At 67.3% G+C, this 13,563-nt stretch overlaps 2 protein-coding genes across 7 annotated transcripts in view; one reads left to right on the forward strand and one right to left on the reverse strand.

Moving 5' to 3' along the window:
- Positions 1-5,839, forward strand: part of DNM2 (dynamin 2) — a 48,308-nt gene extending 42,469 nt beyond the window's left edge. For 4 of the 6 annotated variants that reach the window (XM_084277814.1, XM_084277813.1, XM_084277817.1 and 1 more), the window contains 3 exons: positions 1,222-1,454; positions 3,485-3,736; positions 4,050-5,839. In XM_084277814.1, the coding sequence (XP_084133940.1) occupies positions 1,222-1,454; positions 3,485-3,736; positions 4,050-4,119 (555 nt within the window). In that variant the 3' untranslated portion in view covers positions 4,120-5,839. The remainder of the gene's footprint in view (positions 1-1,221; positions 1,455-3,484; positions 3,737-4,049) is intronic. The other 2 variants (XM_084277815.1, XM_084277818.1) reach the window with 1 other exon arrangement.
- A 1,082-nt stretch (positions 5,840-6,921) lies between these two features.
- TMED1 (transmembrane p24 trafficking protein 1) lies at positions 6,922-10,711 on the reverse strand. Its single transcript, XM_084277835.1, has 4 exons — positions 10,523-10,711; positions 9,414-9,511; positions 8,226-8,439; positions 6,922-7,288 (listed from the first exon to the last, which is right to left on the reverse strand). The coding sequence occupies exons 1-4, from the start codon at positions 10,706-10,708 to the stop codon at positions 7,067-7,069; spliced, it is 720 nt and encodes a 239-aa protein (XP_084133961.1). The 5' UTR covers positions 10,709-10,711; the 3' UTR covers positions 6,922-7,066.
- Between the last annotated feature and the right edge of the window lie 2,852 nt (positions 10,712-13,563).

A 13,563-nucleotide genomic window follows, 5' to 3' on the forward strand; every position in this document is an offset into this window, starting at 1 on the left:
GAGGGTTTGGGAATCCCTTGGGAAAGCTCCTGTGGGAGCTGGGAGAGGTTTCCCCCTCATCCCACACCTTGGGTCCTGCTGTGTCCCAGGAGAGTGTGGGAATCCCCTGGGAAAGCTCCTGTGGGAGCTGGGAGAGGTTTCCCCCTCATCCCACCGCTTGGGTCCTGCTGTGTCCCAGGAGGGTTTGGGAATCCCCTGGGAAAGCTCCTCTGGGAGCTGGGAGAGGTTTCCCCCTCATCCCACAGCTTGGGTCCTGCTGTGTGTCCCAGGAGGGTTTGGGAATCCCCTGGGAAAGCTCCTGTGGGAGCTGGGAGAGGTTTCCCCACATCCCACAGCTTGGGTCCTGCTGTGTCCCAAGAATCCCCTGGAAAAGCTCCTCTGGGAGCTGGGAGAGGTTTCCCCACATCCCACAGCTTCACATCCCTATCCTGCTCTGCTTGGGGAGCTCCTGGCTTGGGTCCTGCTGTGTCCCAGGAGGGTTTGGGAATCCCCTGGAAAAGCTCCTCTGGGAGCTGGGAGAGGTTTCCCCCTCATCCCACACCTTGGGTCCTGCTGTGTCCCAGGAGGGTTTGGGATCCCTTGGAATCCCCTGGAAAAGCTCCTGTGGGAACTGTGAGAGGTTTCCCCCTCATCCCACACCTTGGGTCCTGCTGTGTCCCAGGAGGGCTTGGGATCCCTTGGGAAAGCTCCTCTGGGAGAGGTTTCCCCCTCATCCCACAGCTTGGGTCCTGCTGTGTCCCAGGAGGGTTTGGGAATCCCTTGGGAAAGCTCCTCTGGGAGCTGGGAGAGGTTTCCCCCTCATCCCACAGCTTGGGTCCTGCTGTGTCCCAGGAGGGCTTGGGATCCCTTGGGATCCCCTGGGAAAGCTCCTGTGGGAGCTGGGAGAGGTTTCCCCCTCATCCCACACCTTGGGTCCTGCTGTGTCCCAGGAGGGTTTGGGATCCCCTGGGAACCACCCACAGTGTCAGGAGAGGATGAACTTCAATACCCCAGCGTTAGTGCTGCTGGCTGATGGATCTGAGTGACCCCCACCCCAAAACCCCCCCAAACCCCCCAAGTGGGATGGAAACAGGCAGCAGGACCAGGGCAGAGGTGCTGGGGCTGGAACAGGGGAAGGAAAAGGTGTGTGTGGGGGGGTTCCCCCTTGGTACCCATCTCCATTCCAGCCCATCCACGAGCATGGGGGCTGATGTGTGCCCCCCACCCCTGTCCCCCCCTCAGACCAAGGACTTCATCCACTCGGAGCTGCTGGCCTACCTGTACTCCTCCTCCGACCAGAGCAGCCTGATGGAGGAGTCGGCCGACCAGGCGCAGCGGCGCGACGAGATGCTGCGCATGTACCACGCGCTGAAGGAGGCGCTGAGCATCATCGGCGACATCAGCACCAGCACCGTCACCACGCCCGTCCCGCCGCCCGTCGACGACACCTGGCTGCAGACCGGCGGTGGGCACAGGTACAGCCCCCCCCAACCCACACCCACACCCCCTGCCCTGGGAGCTGGGGGGGGTCCCCAGTGCTTACTGGGGGTAGGGGTGGGCACAGGTACAGCCCCCCCCCACACACACACACCCTGCCCTGGGAGCTGGGGGGGTCCCCAGTGCTTACTGGGGGTGGGGGTGGGCACAGGTACAGCCCCCCCCAACCCACACCCACACCCCCTGCCCTGGGAGCTGGGGGGGTCCCCAGTGCTTACTGGAGGTGGGGGGTGGGCACAGGTACAGCCCCCCCCAACCCACACCCACACCCCCTGCCCTGGGAGCTGGGGGGGTCCCCAGTGCTTACTGGGGGTGGGGGTGGGCACAGGTACAGCCCCCCCCAACCCACACCCACACCCCCTGCCCTGGGAGCTGGGGGGGTCCCCAGTGCTTACTGGGGGTGGGGGTGGGCACACGTACAGCCCCCCCAACCCACACCCACACCCCCTGCCCTGGGAGCTGGGGGGGGTCCCAGTGCTTACTGGGGGTGGGGGTGGGCACAGGTACAGCCCCCCCCAACCCACACCCACACCCCCTGCCCTGGGAGCTGGGGGGGTCCCCAGTGCTTACTGGGGGTGGGGGTGGGCACAGGTACAGCCCCCCCCCCCACACACACACCCCCTGCCCTGGGAGCTGGGGGGGGTCCCCAGTGCTTACTGGGGGTGGGGGTGGGCACAGGTACAGCCCCCCCACACACACACACACCCTGCCCTGGGAGCTGGGGGGGGTCCCCAGTGCTTACTGGGGGTGGGGGTGGGCACAGGTACAGCCCCCCCCCACACACACACACCCTGCCCTGGGAGCTGGGGGAGGTCCCCAGTGCTTACTGGGGGTGGGGGGTGGGCACAGGTACAGCCCCCTCAACCCACACCCACACCCCCTGCCCTGGGAGCTGGGGGGGTCCCAGTGCTTACTGGGGGTGGGGGTGGGCACAGGTACAGCCCCCCCCCCCACACACACACACCCTGCCCTGGGAGCTGGGGGGGTCCCCAGTGCTTACTGGGGGTGGGGGTGGGCACAGGTACAGCCCCCCCCAACCCACACCCACACCCCCTGCCCTGGGAGCTGGGGGGGGTCCCAGTGCTTACTGGGGGTGGGGGGTGGGCACAGGTACAGCCCCCCCCCCGCCCACACACACACCCCCTGCCCTGGGAGCTGGGGGGGTCCCCAGTGCTTACTGGGGGTGGGGGTGGGCACAGGTACAGCCCCCCCAACCCACACCCACACCCCCTGCCCTGGGAGCTGGGGGGGTCCCAGTGCTCACTGGGGGTGGGGGTGGGCACAGGTACAGCCCCCCCCCACACACACACAGCCTGCCATGGGAGCTGGGGGGGTCCCCAGTGCTTACTGGGGGTGGGGGGTGGCTTTTCACTGGGGGGAGGGGGAGGGGGAGGGTTCTGCGCTGGGGAGGGGGATGAGGAGGGTTCTACCCCAGGGAGGAGGATGAGGAGGGTTCTTCACTGGGGAGGGGGATGAGGAGGGTTCTTCCCTGGGGAGGAGGATGAGGAGGGTTCTTCACTGGGGAGGGGGATGGTTCTTCCCTGGGGAGTAGGATTCTACCCTGGGGAGGAGGAGGAGGATGAGGAGGGTTCAACCCTGGGGAGGAGGAGGATGAGGATGGTTCTTCCCTGGGGAAGAGGATGAAGATGGTTTTTCCCTGGGGATGAGGATGATTCTTCCCTGGGGTGGAGGATGAGGATGTTTCTTCCCTGGGGATGAAGAGGATGAGGAGGATTCTACCCTGGGGAGGAAGAGGATGAGGAGGGTTCTTCCCTGGGGATGAGGAGGGTTCTACCCTGGGGAGGAGGATGAGGAGGGTTCTTCACTGGGGAGGGGGATGAAGATGCTTCTTCCCTGAGGATGCTTCTTCCCAGGGGAAGGGGCTGATTCTTCCCTTGGGAGCGGGGAGGATGAGGATGGTTCTTCCCAGGCTGTGACGCTGGGGGGGTGGGGGGCTGCAGGGGTCTCTCCACCCCCCCTGAGCTGTGCTCTCCCCCCTTCCCCACAGCCCCCCGCTGCAGCGCCGACCTCCCTCCGCCATCCTGCCGCCGGGGCGGCCGCCGGCCGTGAGGGGCCCGACGCCGGGGCCGCCGCTCATCCCCATCCCGGCGGGGGTCCCGCCCTTTGCGGCGCCCCCCATCCCCTCGCGCCCCGGACCCCAGACCCTCTTCGCTATCAACAACGACCCCTTCCCGGGCCCCCCCCAGATCCCGTCGCGGCCGGCGCGCATCCCCCCCGGCATCCCCCCCGGCGTGCCCAGGTAAGAGACCCCCCCCCACTTCCCACAGGTCCTGAGGGGTGGGGAGGGGGTGGGGATGGTCTCCTGCCTCCCCCCTCCCCCAATTTCAGGCTTCTCACCTTGGGAAAAGCTTCTCAGACCCTCCCCAAGGAGGAGAACCCCCCCCCCCCAGCCCCCGGAGCTGGGGCGGTGCCGCGGCGCCGAAACTCGGGGTGAAGGGAGGGGAGAAAAGGGGGTTGGGGGTCCCGTTTGCTGCTGCCACAAGGCTCCTTCGTGCCCCCCCCCCACTGAGCCCCCCACCCTCACGCTTCCACCCCCCCTTTTCTCTCTCCAGCAGGAGACCCCCGGCCGCGCCCAACCGACCCACCATCATCCGCCCGGCCGAACCCTCCCTGCTCGACTAACGGGGCCGGGAGAGACCCCCCGGCGCCGCCGCCACGACACCTGGGGGGGGGGGGGGAAGAGACCCTGGGGAGGGGTGGGGGTGTGAGTTTGGGGGACCCTCACTCTTTGTTTGTTAAGCCCCCTCCTCCTCCCTGCCACCAGCTCAGCAGAGTGGTTGAGCCGCGGTTGAGCCCCCAACACCGCGGTTGAGCCCCCAACACCGCGGTTGAGCCCCCCAACACCGCGGTTGAGCTCCCCCCAGCACCAAGACCCCCCCCTCAGTTCAGGATGGGGCCCCCCCCCAAGCCCTGTGCTGGGCAATGGGGACTCAGCACCACACCGGAGGAGCCCCCCACCCACCCCACCCCATCCCCAACACTCCGGGTGCTCCGGGCGCTCGGGGTCCCGCTCTGCCCCCCACCCCCCCACCCCGCAGGGTTCTATATATAGAGATATATATATTTTTGGGGGTCGAATATTGCACTTTCTCCCCCCCCCCTCCCCCCTTATTCCCCCCCCCCTGCCCACACCTCGTGCCTGAATGTACCGCGGCCGGGCCGGGAGAGCTGGGGATGCCGGAGCCGCCGGTGAGGCAGCTCATGATCCCATCTCTCTTCCTCCATCTCCCCTCCTCTTCCTCCTCCTCAACCCCCCACACCCCCCCCAGAATTTTTTGTATTAATATATTCTGTAAAACTCGGTGATTTTTGGTGTCCTGCCCCAGCTCCCCCCCCCGCGGTTAATTAATCCCCAGGGGTTAATTAATCCCCAGGGGTTAATTGATCCCCAGTGTAGATGGAGCTTGGAGGATGAATTGATCCCCTGGGAAGTGCTAACGACCCCCACACCCCCCCCCCCCAGCTCGTTACCCTAACGAGGCACCAGGACCCCCCCCCCCCCCCAGCCCAGCCCTTGGCCTCGCTGCCCAACCTCAGGTATTCCTTCCGTGACGCCCGGAAGGTTCTGGAAGCTCCACACCACCCCCCCCACCCCCACCCCTCTGCTTCCTCCCCTGAGGAGGAGGAGGATGATGGATGGATTCCTCCCCATCCCATCCCCCCCCCCCCCCAAAACTCCCAGCCTGGGGTCTGGGCTCCCCCTGAGGCTGCGGGGTGGGGAAGTGGGGAGGGGGTTTGTGGGTGGGGGGGATGCCCAGAGCTGGGGGGGGGACCCCCAAACCCTCCCCCCCAGCCCCTCTGCCTTAGATCGGTGCCTTCCCCCCCCTCCCCCCCCCTCCCCCAGCCGCCCCGGAGGTGTAAATATCGTTACAAACTGTATTAATTGTACAAAACCCCCCCTGCCCCCCCATACTGGAGCTTTTTAGAGACCCACCCCCCTCAAATCACCCCCTCACCCCCCCCCCGGGGCTGTGGCGCTGCCTTAATCCCCCCACCCCCAATTAATTCATTAACGAGCCCGGCCCTCGCCCCACGCTCCGGCCAGGCGCCCTTTGGGGTGGGGTGGGGTGTGGGGGGGGGCTGCAGCTCTTCTTCCACCCCCCCAAACCCCCCACCCCACCCCACACACTCCCCCCAAGCTGTGGCCAGGGTTGGGGGGGGGAGGGGGGGGGTCCCATCCCACTGGCGGCGCGGGGGCATCTTCATCCTCCTCCTCCTCCTCCTCCTCGTTGGCCGTCGTGTAAGTGCCTCCGGGCTGTAGCCTATTAATAAACTAAACTCCCCCCCCCCCCCCCCCCCCATTCCCATCTCCCCCCTCCCCAAATTTAAAATAAAAAGAGAAATAAAGGGAAAAAAAAACCCTCGTCGCAGCGCAGAGTCTGGGGGTGTCGTGGGGAGGGGGGGGGGGCTGCCCCCTGCTGCTGCTCCCACCCCCTTTCTCCTGCTGGGGGAGGGGGGGGTTGGGGGGCACCTCAAACCCACCCTCATTGGGGGGGGGGGGGGATTTGCCACCCAAAATTTGCCTTTTCTGGGTGTTTTCTGTGCTGGCGGCGCCGTGGGGAGGGTGGGGAGGGTGGGGGGGTCCATCCTGGCTCTGCAGGGGCTGAGGAATGTTCTGGATCTCCCTGGAGCTGGGGGGACTCGGGGGGTCCTTCCTGGGGGCTGGGATGAGTCGGGGGACAGCAGCACCTGGGGAACCCCCCGTGGGGCTGGTTGGGCCGTGGTGGAGCCGCGTCCTGCGCGGTACGAGGGGGGCGGGGGGGACCCCCACCCTGAGCAAAACCCACCCCAGTTCCAGCCCCGAAGCTCCCGGTGCCTCCCGGTGCCTCCTGGTGCCTCCAGCCCCAAAGCTCCTGGTTCCTCCCGGTGCTTCCTGGTGACTCCCAGTGCCTCCTGGTACTTCCCGGTGCCTCCATCCCTGAAGCTCCCGGTGCTTCCCGGTGTCCCCCAGGGCCACCCAATGCCTCCAGCCCCAAAGCTCCCAGTGCCTCCCGGTGCCTCAACCCCAGAATACAGCGATTCCTCCCCAAAACCCCACGGGACGCCCCTCCCAACCCCTTCCCCACCCCACCCCATCCCACCCCTTCCCAACCCCCTCCCAACCCCTTCCCCACCCCATCCCCACCCAACCCCTTCCCCACCCCACCCCCTCCCAACCCCTTCCCCACCCCATCCCCTCCCAACCCCCTTCCCCACCCCACCCCCTCCCAACCCCTTCCCCACCCCATCCCTTCCCCACCCCATCCCTTCCCCACCCCATCCCAACCCCTTCCCCACCCCATCCCCTCCCAACCCCCTTCCCCACCCCATCCCTTCCCTACCCCTTCCCCACCCCATCCCAACCCCTTCCCCACCCCATCCCCTCCCACCCCACCCCCTCCCTCCCCCAGCACCCCCAGCCGCTCCCAGACACCGGGGTGCAAAACTGGGGCCGTTTAATCCCTCCTGGGCTGGAGACCCAGCAGAGTGTGTGTGTGTTGGGGGGTGGGAGGCGTGTGGAGACCCCCCCCAGGTCCCTTCCGCGGGCGCCGCGCGGCGTCGGGGCGGGTCGGTCTGTCCGTCTGTCTGTCTAGGTGGGCGCCGCCGTCCGCCTGTCCTGGAAGAGGCTCTTGAGCAGACAGACCTGCAGCACGGCCACCAGCACCAGCGCCCCCAGGTTGACCCCCGACCAGAAGTTGACCCGGCCCAGGTTGTTCTCCTGCAGGTTCCGGTCTCGCGCCTCGAACGCCCGGAGCAGCGTCTGGAGCTGGATGCTGCGCTCCAGCCGCCCCCGCATCGTCTCGATCGACTCCTGCGCCGGGGAGGTGGGGATCACGCCCTTCTCCTCCTTCCCCTTCCCTTCCCTTCCCCTTCCCCTTCCCCTTCCCCTTCCCCTTCCCCTTCCCCTTCCCCTTCCCCTTCCCCTTCCCCTTCCTTCGTTCTCCTTCTTCCCTTTTCCTTCCCCTTCCCTCTCCCTTCTTCTTCCTCCCTTCTCTTTTCCTTCCCCTTCCCTTCCCTTCTTCCTCCTTCCCTTCCCCTTCCTTCTCCTTCTTCCCTTCTCCTTCTCCTTCCCTTTCCCTCCCCCTTCTCCTTCCTCTCTTCATTCCCATCCCTTCCCCTTCTCCTTCCTTCTCTTTCCCTTTCCCTTTCCCTTCCCCTTCCCCTTCCCCTTCCCCTTCCCCTTCCCTTCTTCTTCCTTCCCCTTCCCTTCCTTCTCCTTCCCTTTCCCTTCCCTTCCTCCTTCCCCTTCCCTCTCCCTTCTCCTTCCCTTTCCCTTCCTCCTTCCCCTTCCCTCTCCCTTCTCCTTCCTCCCTTCTCTTCCCCTTCCCTCTCCCTTCTCCTTCCTCCCTTCTCTTTCCCTTCCCTTTCCCCTTCCCTTTCCCTTTCCCTTTCCCCCCTTTCCCTTTCCCTTTCCCTTTCCCTTTCCCTTTCCCTTTCCCTTTCCCTTTCCCTTTCCCTTCCTTCTCCTTCCCTTTTCTTTCCTCCTTCCCTTCTCCTTCTACCCTTCTCCTTCCCATTCCCCTTCCTTCTCCTGCTTCCCTTTTCCTTCTCCTTCCTCTTCCCTTCTCCTTTCTCTTCTCCTTTTCCCTTTCCCTTTCTCTTCCCCTTCCGTTTCTCTTCCCTTTCCCCTTCTCCATTCCTCCCCTTCCCTTTCCCCTTCTTCTTCCCTTCCTTCTCCTTCCCTTCCCCTTTTCTTCCTTCCCCTTTTCTTCCTTCCCCTTCCCTTTCCCCTTCCCTTCCCCCCCCACCTTGATGTCCTCAATCCTGACGTCCAGCGTGTCCTCGGGCTCGGCCACCTCCGCCCAGCCGTCCCCTTCCTCCTCCTCCTCCTCCTCCTCCTCCTCGTCCTCGTCCCCCGCGGCGCTGTCCAGGATGAGCTCGAAGAACACCAGCTTCTCCGAGATGGTGCTGAAGGAGTTGTCGAAGCAGAGCCGGTAGTCACCGGCCTCCGTGGGCTCCACGCTGCGCGGGGACAGCGGCGTCACCGGCGGCGGCACCAGCGGCGGCACCGCCACGGCTACCGGGATGGCGGCACTGGGGCGGCACCGGGATGGGCACTGGGGCATCACTGGGATGGGCACTGGGATGGGCACTGGGGCGGCACCGGGATGGGCACCGGGATGGGCACTGATACGGGCACCGGGACGGGCACGGAGGTGGTATCAGGATGGGTACCGGGACGGGCACTGGGATGGGCTCCAGGATGGGCACTGGGATGGCAGCACCAGGATGGGCACGGAGGTGGTATCGGGATGGGCACCGGGATGGGCACCAGGATGGGCACCGGGACTCGCACCGGGATGGGCACTGGGATGGGCACCGGGATGGACACTGGGACTCGCACCAGGACGGACACCGGGATGGGCACTGGGATGGGCACCGGGACGGCAGCACCAGGATGGGCACTGGGATGGGCATTGGGATGGCAGCACCAGGATAGGATGGGCACCGGGATGGGCACTGGGGCGGCATTGGGATGGGCACTGGGATGGTGGCACTGGGATGGGCACTGGGATGGGCACCGGGATGGGCACCGGGACGGGCACCGGGATGGCAGCACCAGGATGGGCACTGGGATGGGCACTGGGACGGCAGCACTGGGATGGGCACCGGGATGGGCACCGGGATGGGCATGGAGGTGGTATCAGGATGGGCACTGGGATGGGCACCAGGATGGCAGCACCAGGCTGGGCACCGGGATGGGCACTGGGATGGGCACCGGGATGGGCACCGGGACGGGCACCGGGACGGCGGCACTGGGATGGGCACTGGGACGGCAGCACTGGGATGGCAGCACCCGGATGGGCACCAGGATAGTAGCACTGGGATGGCAGCACCAGGACGGGCACCGGGACGGGCACTGGGATTGTGGCACTGGGATGGCAGCACCGTGACGGCGGCACCGGGGGCCGTGGGGTGGGTCTGGGGACACTCACGTGTGCGCCCCGTCCGAGCGCCGGTACTCGCTGACCAGCAGCTGCCCCGACGGGCTCTCCAGGGAGAAGTCGACGTCCAGCCCGGCGCCGCCGATCACCTGCCGGTACCGGGACGGTGCCACCGGGGACGGTGGGTAACGGGACCCCCCCCCGCCCGCCCGGCCCTCGGGGCCGGTTCACCCCGCAGCGCCCTCCCCGGTACCAGCTTTACCCACAGGCTGAACCCCCGGAACCGGCACAGACACCCCGGTACTGACCCAGAACCCCCGGTACTGACCCAGCATCTCCTGGTACCAGCTCAGATCCCCTGGTACCAGCTCAGCATCCCCAGTACCAACCCAGACACCCCGGTACCGGCCCAAAACCCCTGGTACTGGCCCAGATCTCCCAGTACCAGCTCAGGATCCCCGGTACCGGCCCAGCATCCCCAGTACCGACCCAGATCCCCTGGTACTGTCCCAGATCCCCCAGTACCAGCCCAGCATCCCCGGTACCGGCTCAGACCTCTCCGGTACAGGCCAGTCCAGCCCCTTGGTACCAGCCCCGCCCCTCCCGGTCCCGGTTCTCAGGCCCCGCCCCTCCCGGTTCTCAGACCCCGCCCCCCGGTCCAGGCCCCGCCCCCTCGTTCCCGGTCCCCTCAGGCCCCGCCCCTCCCGAGTCTCAGGCCCCGCCCCCTCGTTCCCGGTCCCCAGGCCCCGCCCCCGAGTCTCAGGCCCCGCCCCCCCGTTCCCGGCCCACTCAGGCCCCGCCCCCTGCCCAGGCCCCGCCCCCTCATTCCCGGTCCCCCCAGGCCCCGCCCCTCCCGGTCCCCAGGCCCCGCCCCCTGTCCAGGCCCCGCCCCTCGTTCCCGGTCCCTCAGGCCGCGCCCCTCACGGTTCTCAGGCCCCGCCCCCTCGTTCCCGGTCCCTCAGGCCCCGCCCCCTGCCCAGGCCCCGCCCCTCGTTCCCGGTCCCCCAGGCCCCGCCCCCGGCCCAGGCCCCGCCCCTCGTTCCCGGTCCCCAGGCCCCGCCCCTGCCCAGGCCCCGCCCCTCGTTCCCGGTCCCTCAGGCCCCGCCCCCTGCCCAGGCCCCGCCCCTCGTTCCCGGTCCCTCAGGCCCCGCCCCCCGTACCTGGTACTCGGCCTCCAGCGAGGCGTTCCCGGGCGCGCCCTGGTAGAAGCACTCCCGGCGCCCGGCGGGCAGCACGAACGTCACCTCGGCGTCGGGCGGCGGGGCGGCGGCGGCGGGGCCGGGGCCGGGGCCGGGGCCAGGCCCGGCCAGCAGCGCCAGGAGCGGCAGCAGCGCCGGCGCCGCCATCGCCCCGCGCGGCGCCTTTAAGACAGGCCCCGCCCCTCCCGCCGCCAGGAGGACCCGGCGCGGGGGCTGCCCGCGGCGAACGCCTGAGGCGGGAACTCCCAGACCAGCGGCAGGCTGGCAGCAGCCGCTTTAGCCCCGCCTACCCCCGCCCCTCTGCGGGGGGGGCGGGGGTTCTTTGCTCTGATTGGTCAATCTCTCCCCGCGCCTCGCGTTTTAACTCCTCATTGGTCGGCCGCGCTCGGGGCTCCGCCCCCTCCGCGCTCTCCTCTCACCTGGGCGCGATGCCGGCTCCCGGGACGGGGTCGGGGGGCGCCGGGTCTGGGCTCAGGGCGGGGGGGAAGCTCCGGGCCGGGGTTAAGGGGTGTGGGGCGGCCCAGGGAGGATTCGGAGGGAGCTGGGCCGGGATAGGGGGGGTCTGGGGCGGGTTTGGGGTATCCTGAGGCGGGAGGGGGGGTCTGAGGCAGGTGTGTAGGCCTCGGGGCAGGTGTGTAGGCCTCAGGGTAGGTGTGTAGGCCTCGGGGCAGGTGTGTAGGCCTCGGGGTCGGTGTGTAGGCCTCGGGGCAGGTGTGTAGGCCTCGGGGTCGGTGTGTAGGCCTCAGGGTAGGTGTGTAGGCCTCGGGGCAGGTGTGTAGGCCTCGGGGTCGGTGTGTAGGCCTCGGGGCAGGTGTGTAGGCCTCGGGGTCGGTGTGTAGGCCTCGGGGCAGGTGTGTAGGCCTCAGGGTAGGTGTGTAGGCCTCGGGGTCGGTGTGTAGGCCTCAGGGTGGGTGTGTAGGCCTCGGGGGCCCTGGGGCACCTGTGGGGGGGGTCTGGGGGCAGGTGTGGGGTATCCTGAGGCAGACGTGGGGGTCTTGGGGCAGGTTTGGGGGGGTCAGGGGGTAAGTATGGGAGGTTAGCTGCCAGCTTGGGGCGTCTGGAGAAGGTTTTGAGGCCCTGAGGCAGGTTTTGGGGGGGGATCTGGGGCAGATGGAGGGGGTCAGGGAGGTTAGCTGCAAGCTTGGGGTACCCTAGGGTAGGTTTGGGGGGTCTGGGGGTAAGTATGGGAGGTTAGCTGCTGGCTTGGGGGGGTCTGGAGCAGGTTTTGAGGCCCTGAGGCAGGTTTTGGGGGGATCTGGGGCAGATGGAGGGGGTCAGGGAACAGGTTAGGGAGGTTAGTTGCAAGCTTGGGATACCCTAGGGTAGGTTTGTGGGGTCTTGGGGGTAGGTTTGGGAGGTTAGCTGCAAGCTTGGGGTACCCTAGGGTAGGTTTGGGGGTTCTGGGGGTAAGTATGGGAGGTTAGCTGCCAGCTTGGGGTGTGTGGAGAAGGTTTTGAGGCCCTGAGGCAGGTTTTGGAGGGATCTGGTGCAGATGGAGGGGGTCAGGAGGTTAGCTGCAAGCTTGGGGTACCCTAGGGTAGGTTTGGGGGGCAGGTTTGGGAGGTTAGCTGCAAGCTTGGGGTGCCCTAGGGTAGGTTTGGGGGGTCTGGGGGTAAGTATGGGAGGTTAGCTGCTGGCTTGGGGCGTCTGGAGAAGGTTTTGAGGCCCTGAGGCAGGTTTTGGGGGGATCTGGTGCAGATGGAGGGGGTCAGGGAACAGGTTTGGGAGGTTAGCCGCAAGCTTGGGGTACCCTAGGGTAGGTTTGGGGGGTCTGGGGGGCAGGTTTGGGAGGTTAGCTGCAAGCTTGGTGGCTCTGGAGCAGCTGTGGGGGGATTGGGGTATCCTGGGTCAGATTTGGGGGCGTCTAGGGCAGGTGGTGAGGGGTCTAGGGGCAAGTATGGGAGGTTAGCTGCAGGCTTGGGGGGGTCTGGGGCAGCTGGGGAGGGGTCTGGGGCAGCTGGGGGGGGGTCTGGGGCAGATGTGGGGTGCCCTGGAGTAGATTCAAGTGGCTCAGTGTGGATCTGAGAACCCCCGGGCCAGTTTTTGGGGTGCCTGGTGCAGACTTGAGGGGCACTAGGACAGGTGTAGATGGAGAGGGGGCAGGTTTGGGGGGTCTGGAGGCAGTTGGAGGGGCTGGGGGCAGGTAGATTTGGAGGAGGGGGATGGGGGGGTGCGTGTACTGCTCCCCACCCAGGGCACCAGCTCAGCCCCACACAGCCGGGGCAGCGGCGGGTGAGCTCATTTCCCATCCTCTCCCTGTGGGCTGCGGGTGCTGCCTCCTCCCCCTCACCCCTCCCGAGGGCTGGGGGGGGGTGGGTGTGGGTGGGGGGCACCCGGGGAGACTTTCAGGGGGACCCCATCCCCCTCGGGCTCGGTTCCTCCAGAGCCACAGGTGCCAGAGTGGAGCTGCAGGTGGCGGTGGGGCAGCGACGGCCGCGCTGTGGGGTTTTAATTAGCCCTGGTGTTAATGACACAGGGAGGGGGTGGGAAACGGCACCCAGAGCACCCAGAGCCCGGAGCTTTGCGCAAGGCAGGAGGGTCCCACCCTCGGCCGGCGCCGGGGGATGCGGCCGTTTCCTTCCTGGGTGACGAAACTTCAGCTCGAGCAGATCTCCACCTCCTCCTCCTCCTCCTCCTCCTCCTTCCCGGTGCCCTGGGGGCTGTGAGGCACAGCCAGCCCCTCGCCCCCACCCTGAGGATGAAGAGGATGAGGCTGAAGATTCTCCTCCTCGTGCTGGGTACGGTTGAGGGTCTTTTTTTCCCCCCTCGAGTTTGGCGTTGGCTGCGCCGCTGGCGTCCGGCTCACCGCGTCTTCTCTCTGTCTGTCCGTCCGTCTGTCTGTCCCCACAGGGGTTGTGGCAGCACCAAAACTCTCCCCTCCTCCATTGGCCCTCCTGAGCCACGAGGACCCCCCGAGAATCAGCTGCATCGCCCCGCGGCGCTACGCCGGCAGCACCTTCCAGCTGTTCGCCGCCGGTGCCGGCGTCGCCGCGCAGAGTGTC

This window comes from Gallinula chloropus (genome assembly GCF_964237585.1).
Source record: "Gallinula chloropus genome assembly, chromosome: 36".
In the NCBI taxonomy this organism is placed as follows: Eukaryota; Metazoa; Chordata; class Aves; order Gruiformes; family Rallidae; genus Gallinula; species Gallinula chloropus.

What these genes read in the sequence shown, in the direction of transcription:
- TMED1 (XM_084277835.1), bottom strand. Translation starts at nt 10,708, where the DNA reads ATGGCGGCGCCGGCGCTGCTGCCGCTCCTGGCGCTGCTGGCCGGGCCT. An exon ending in CGCTCGGACGGGGCGCACAC is followed by an intron (nt 8,440 to 9,413) that starts GTGAGTGTCCCC and finishes GTCCCCGCGCAG; the next exon opens with CGTGGAGCCCACGGAGGCCG. An exon ending in TCAGGATTGAGGACATCAAG is followed by an intron (nt 7,289 to 8,225) that starts GTGGGGGGGGAA and finishes TCCCCGGCGCAG; the next exon opens with GAGTCGATCGAGACGATGCG.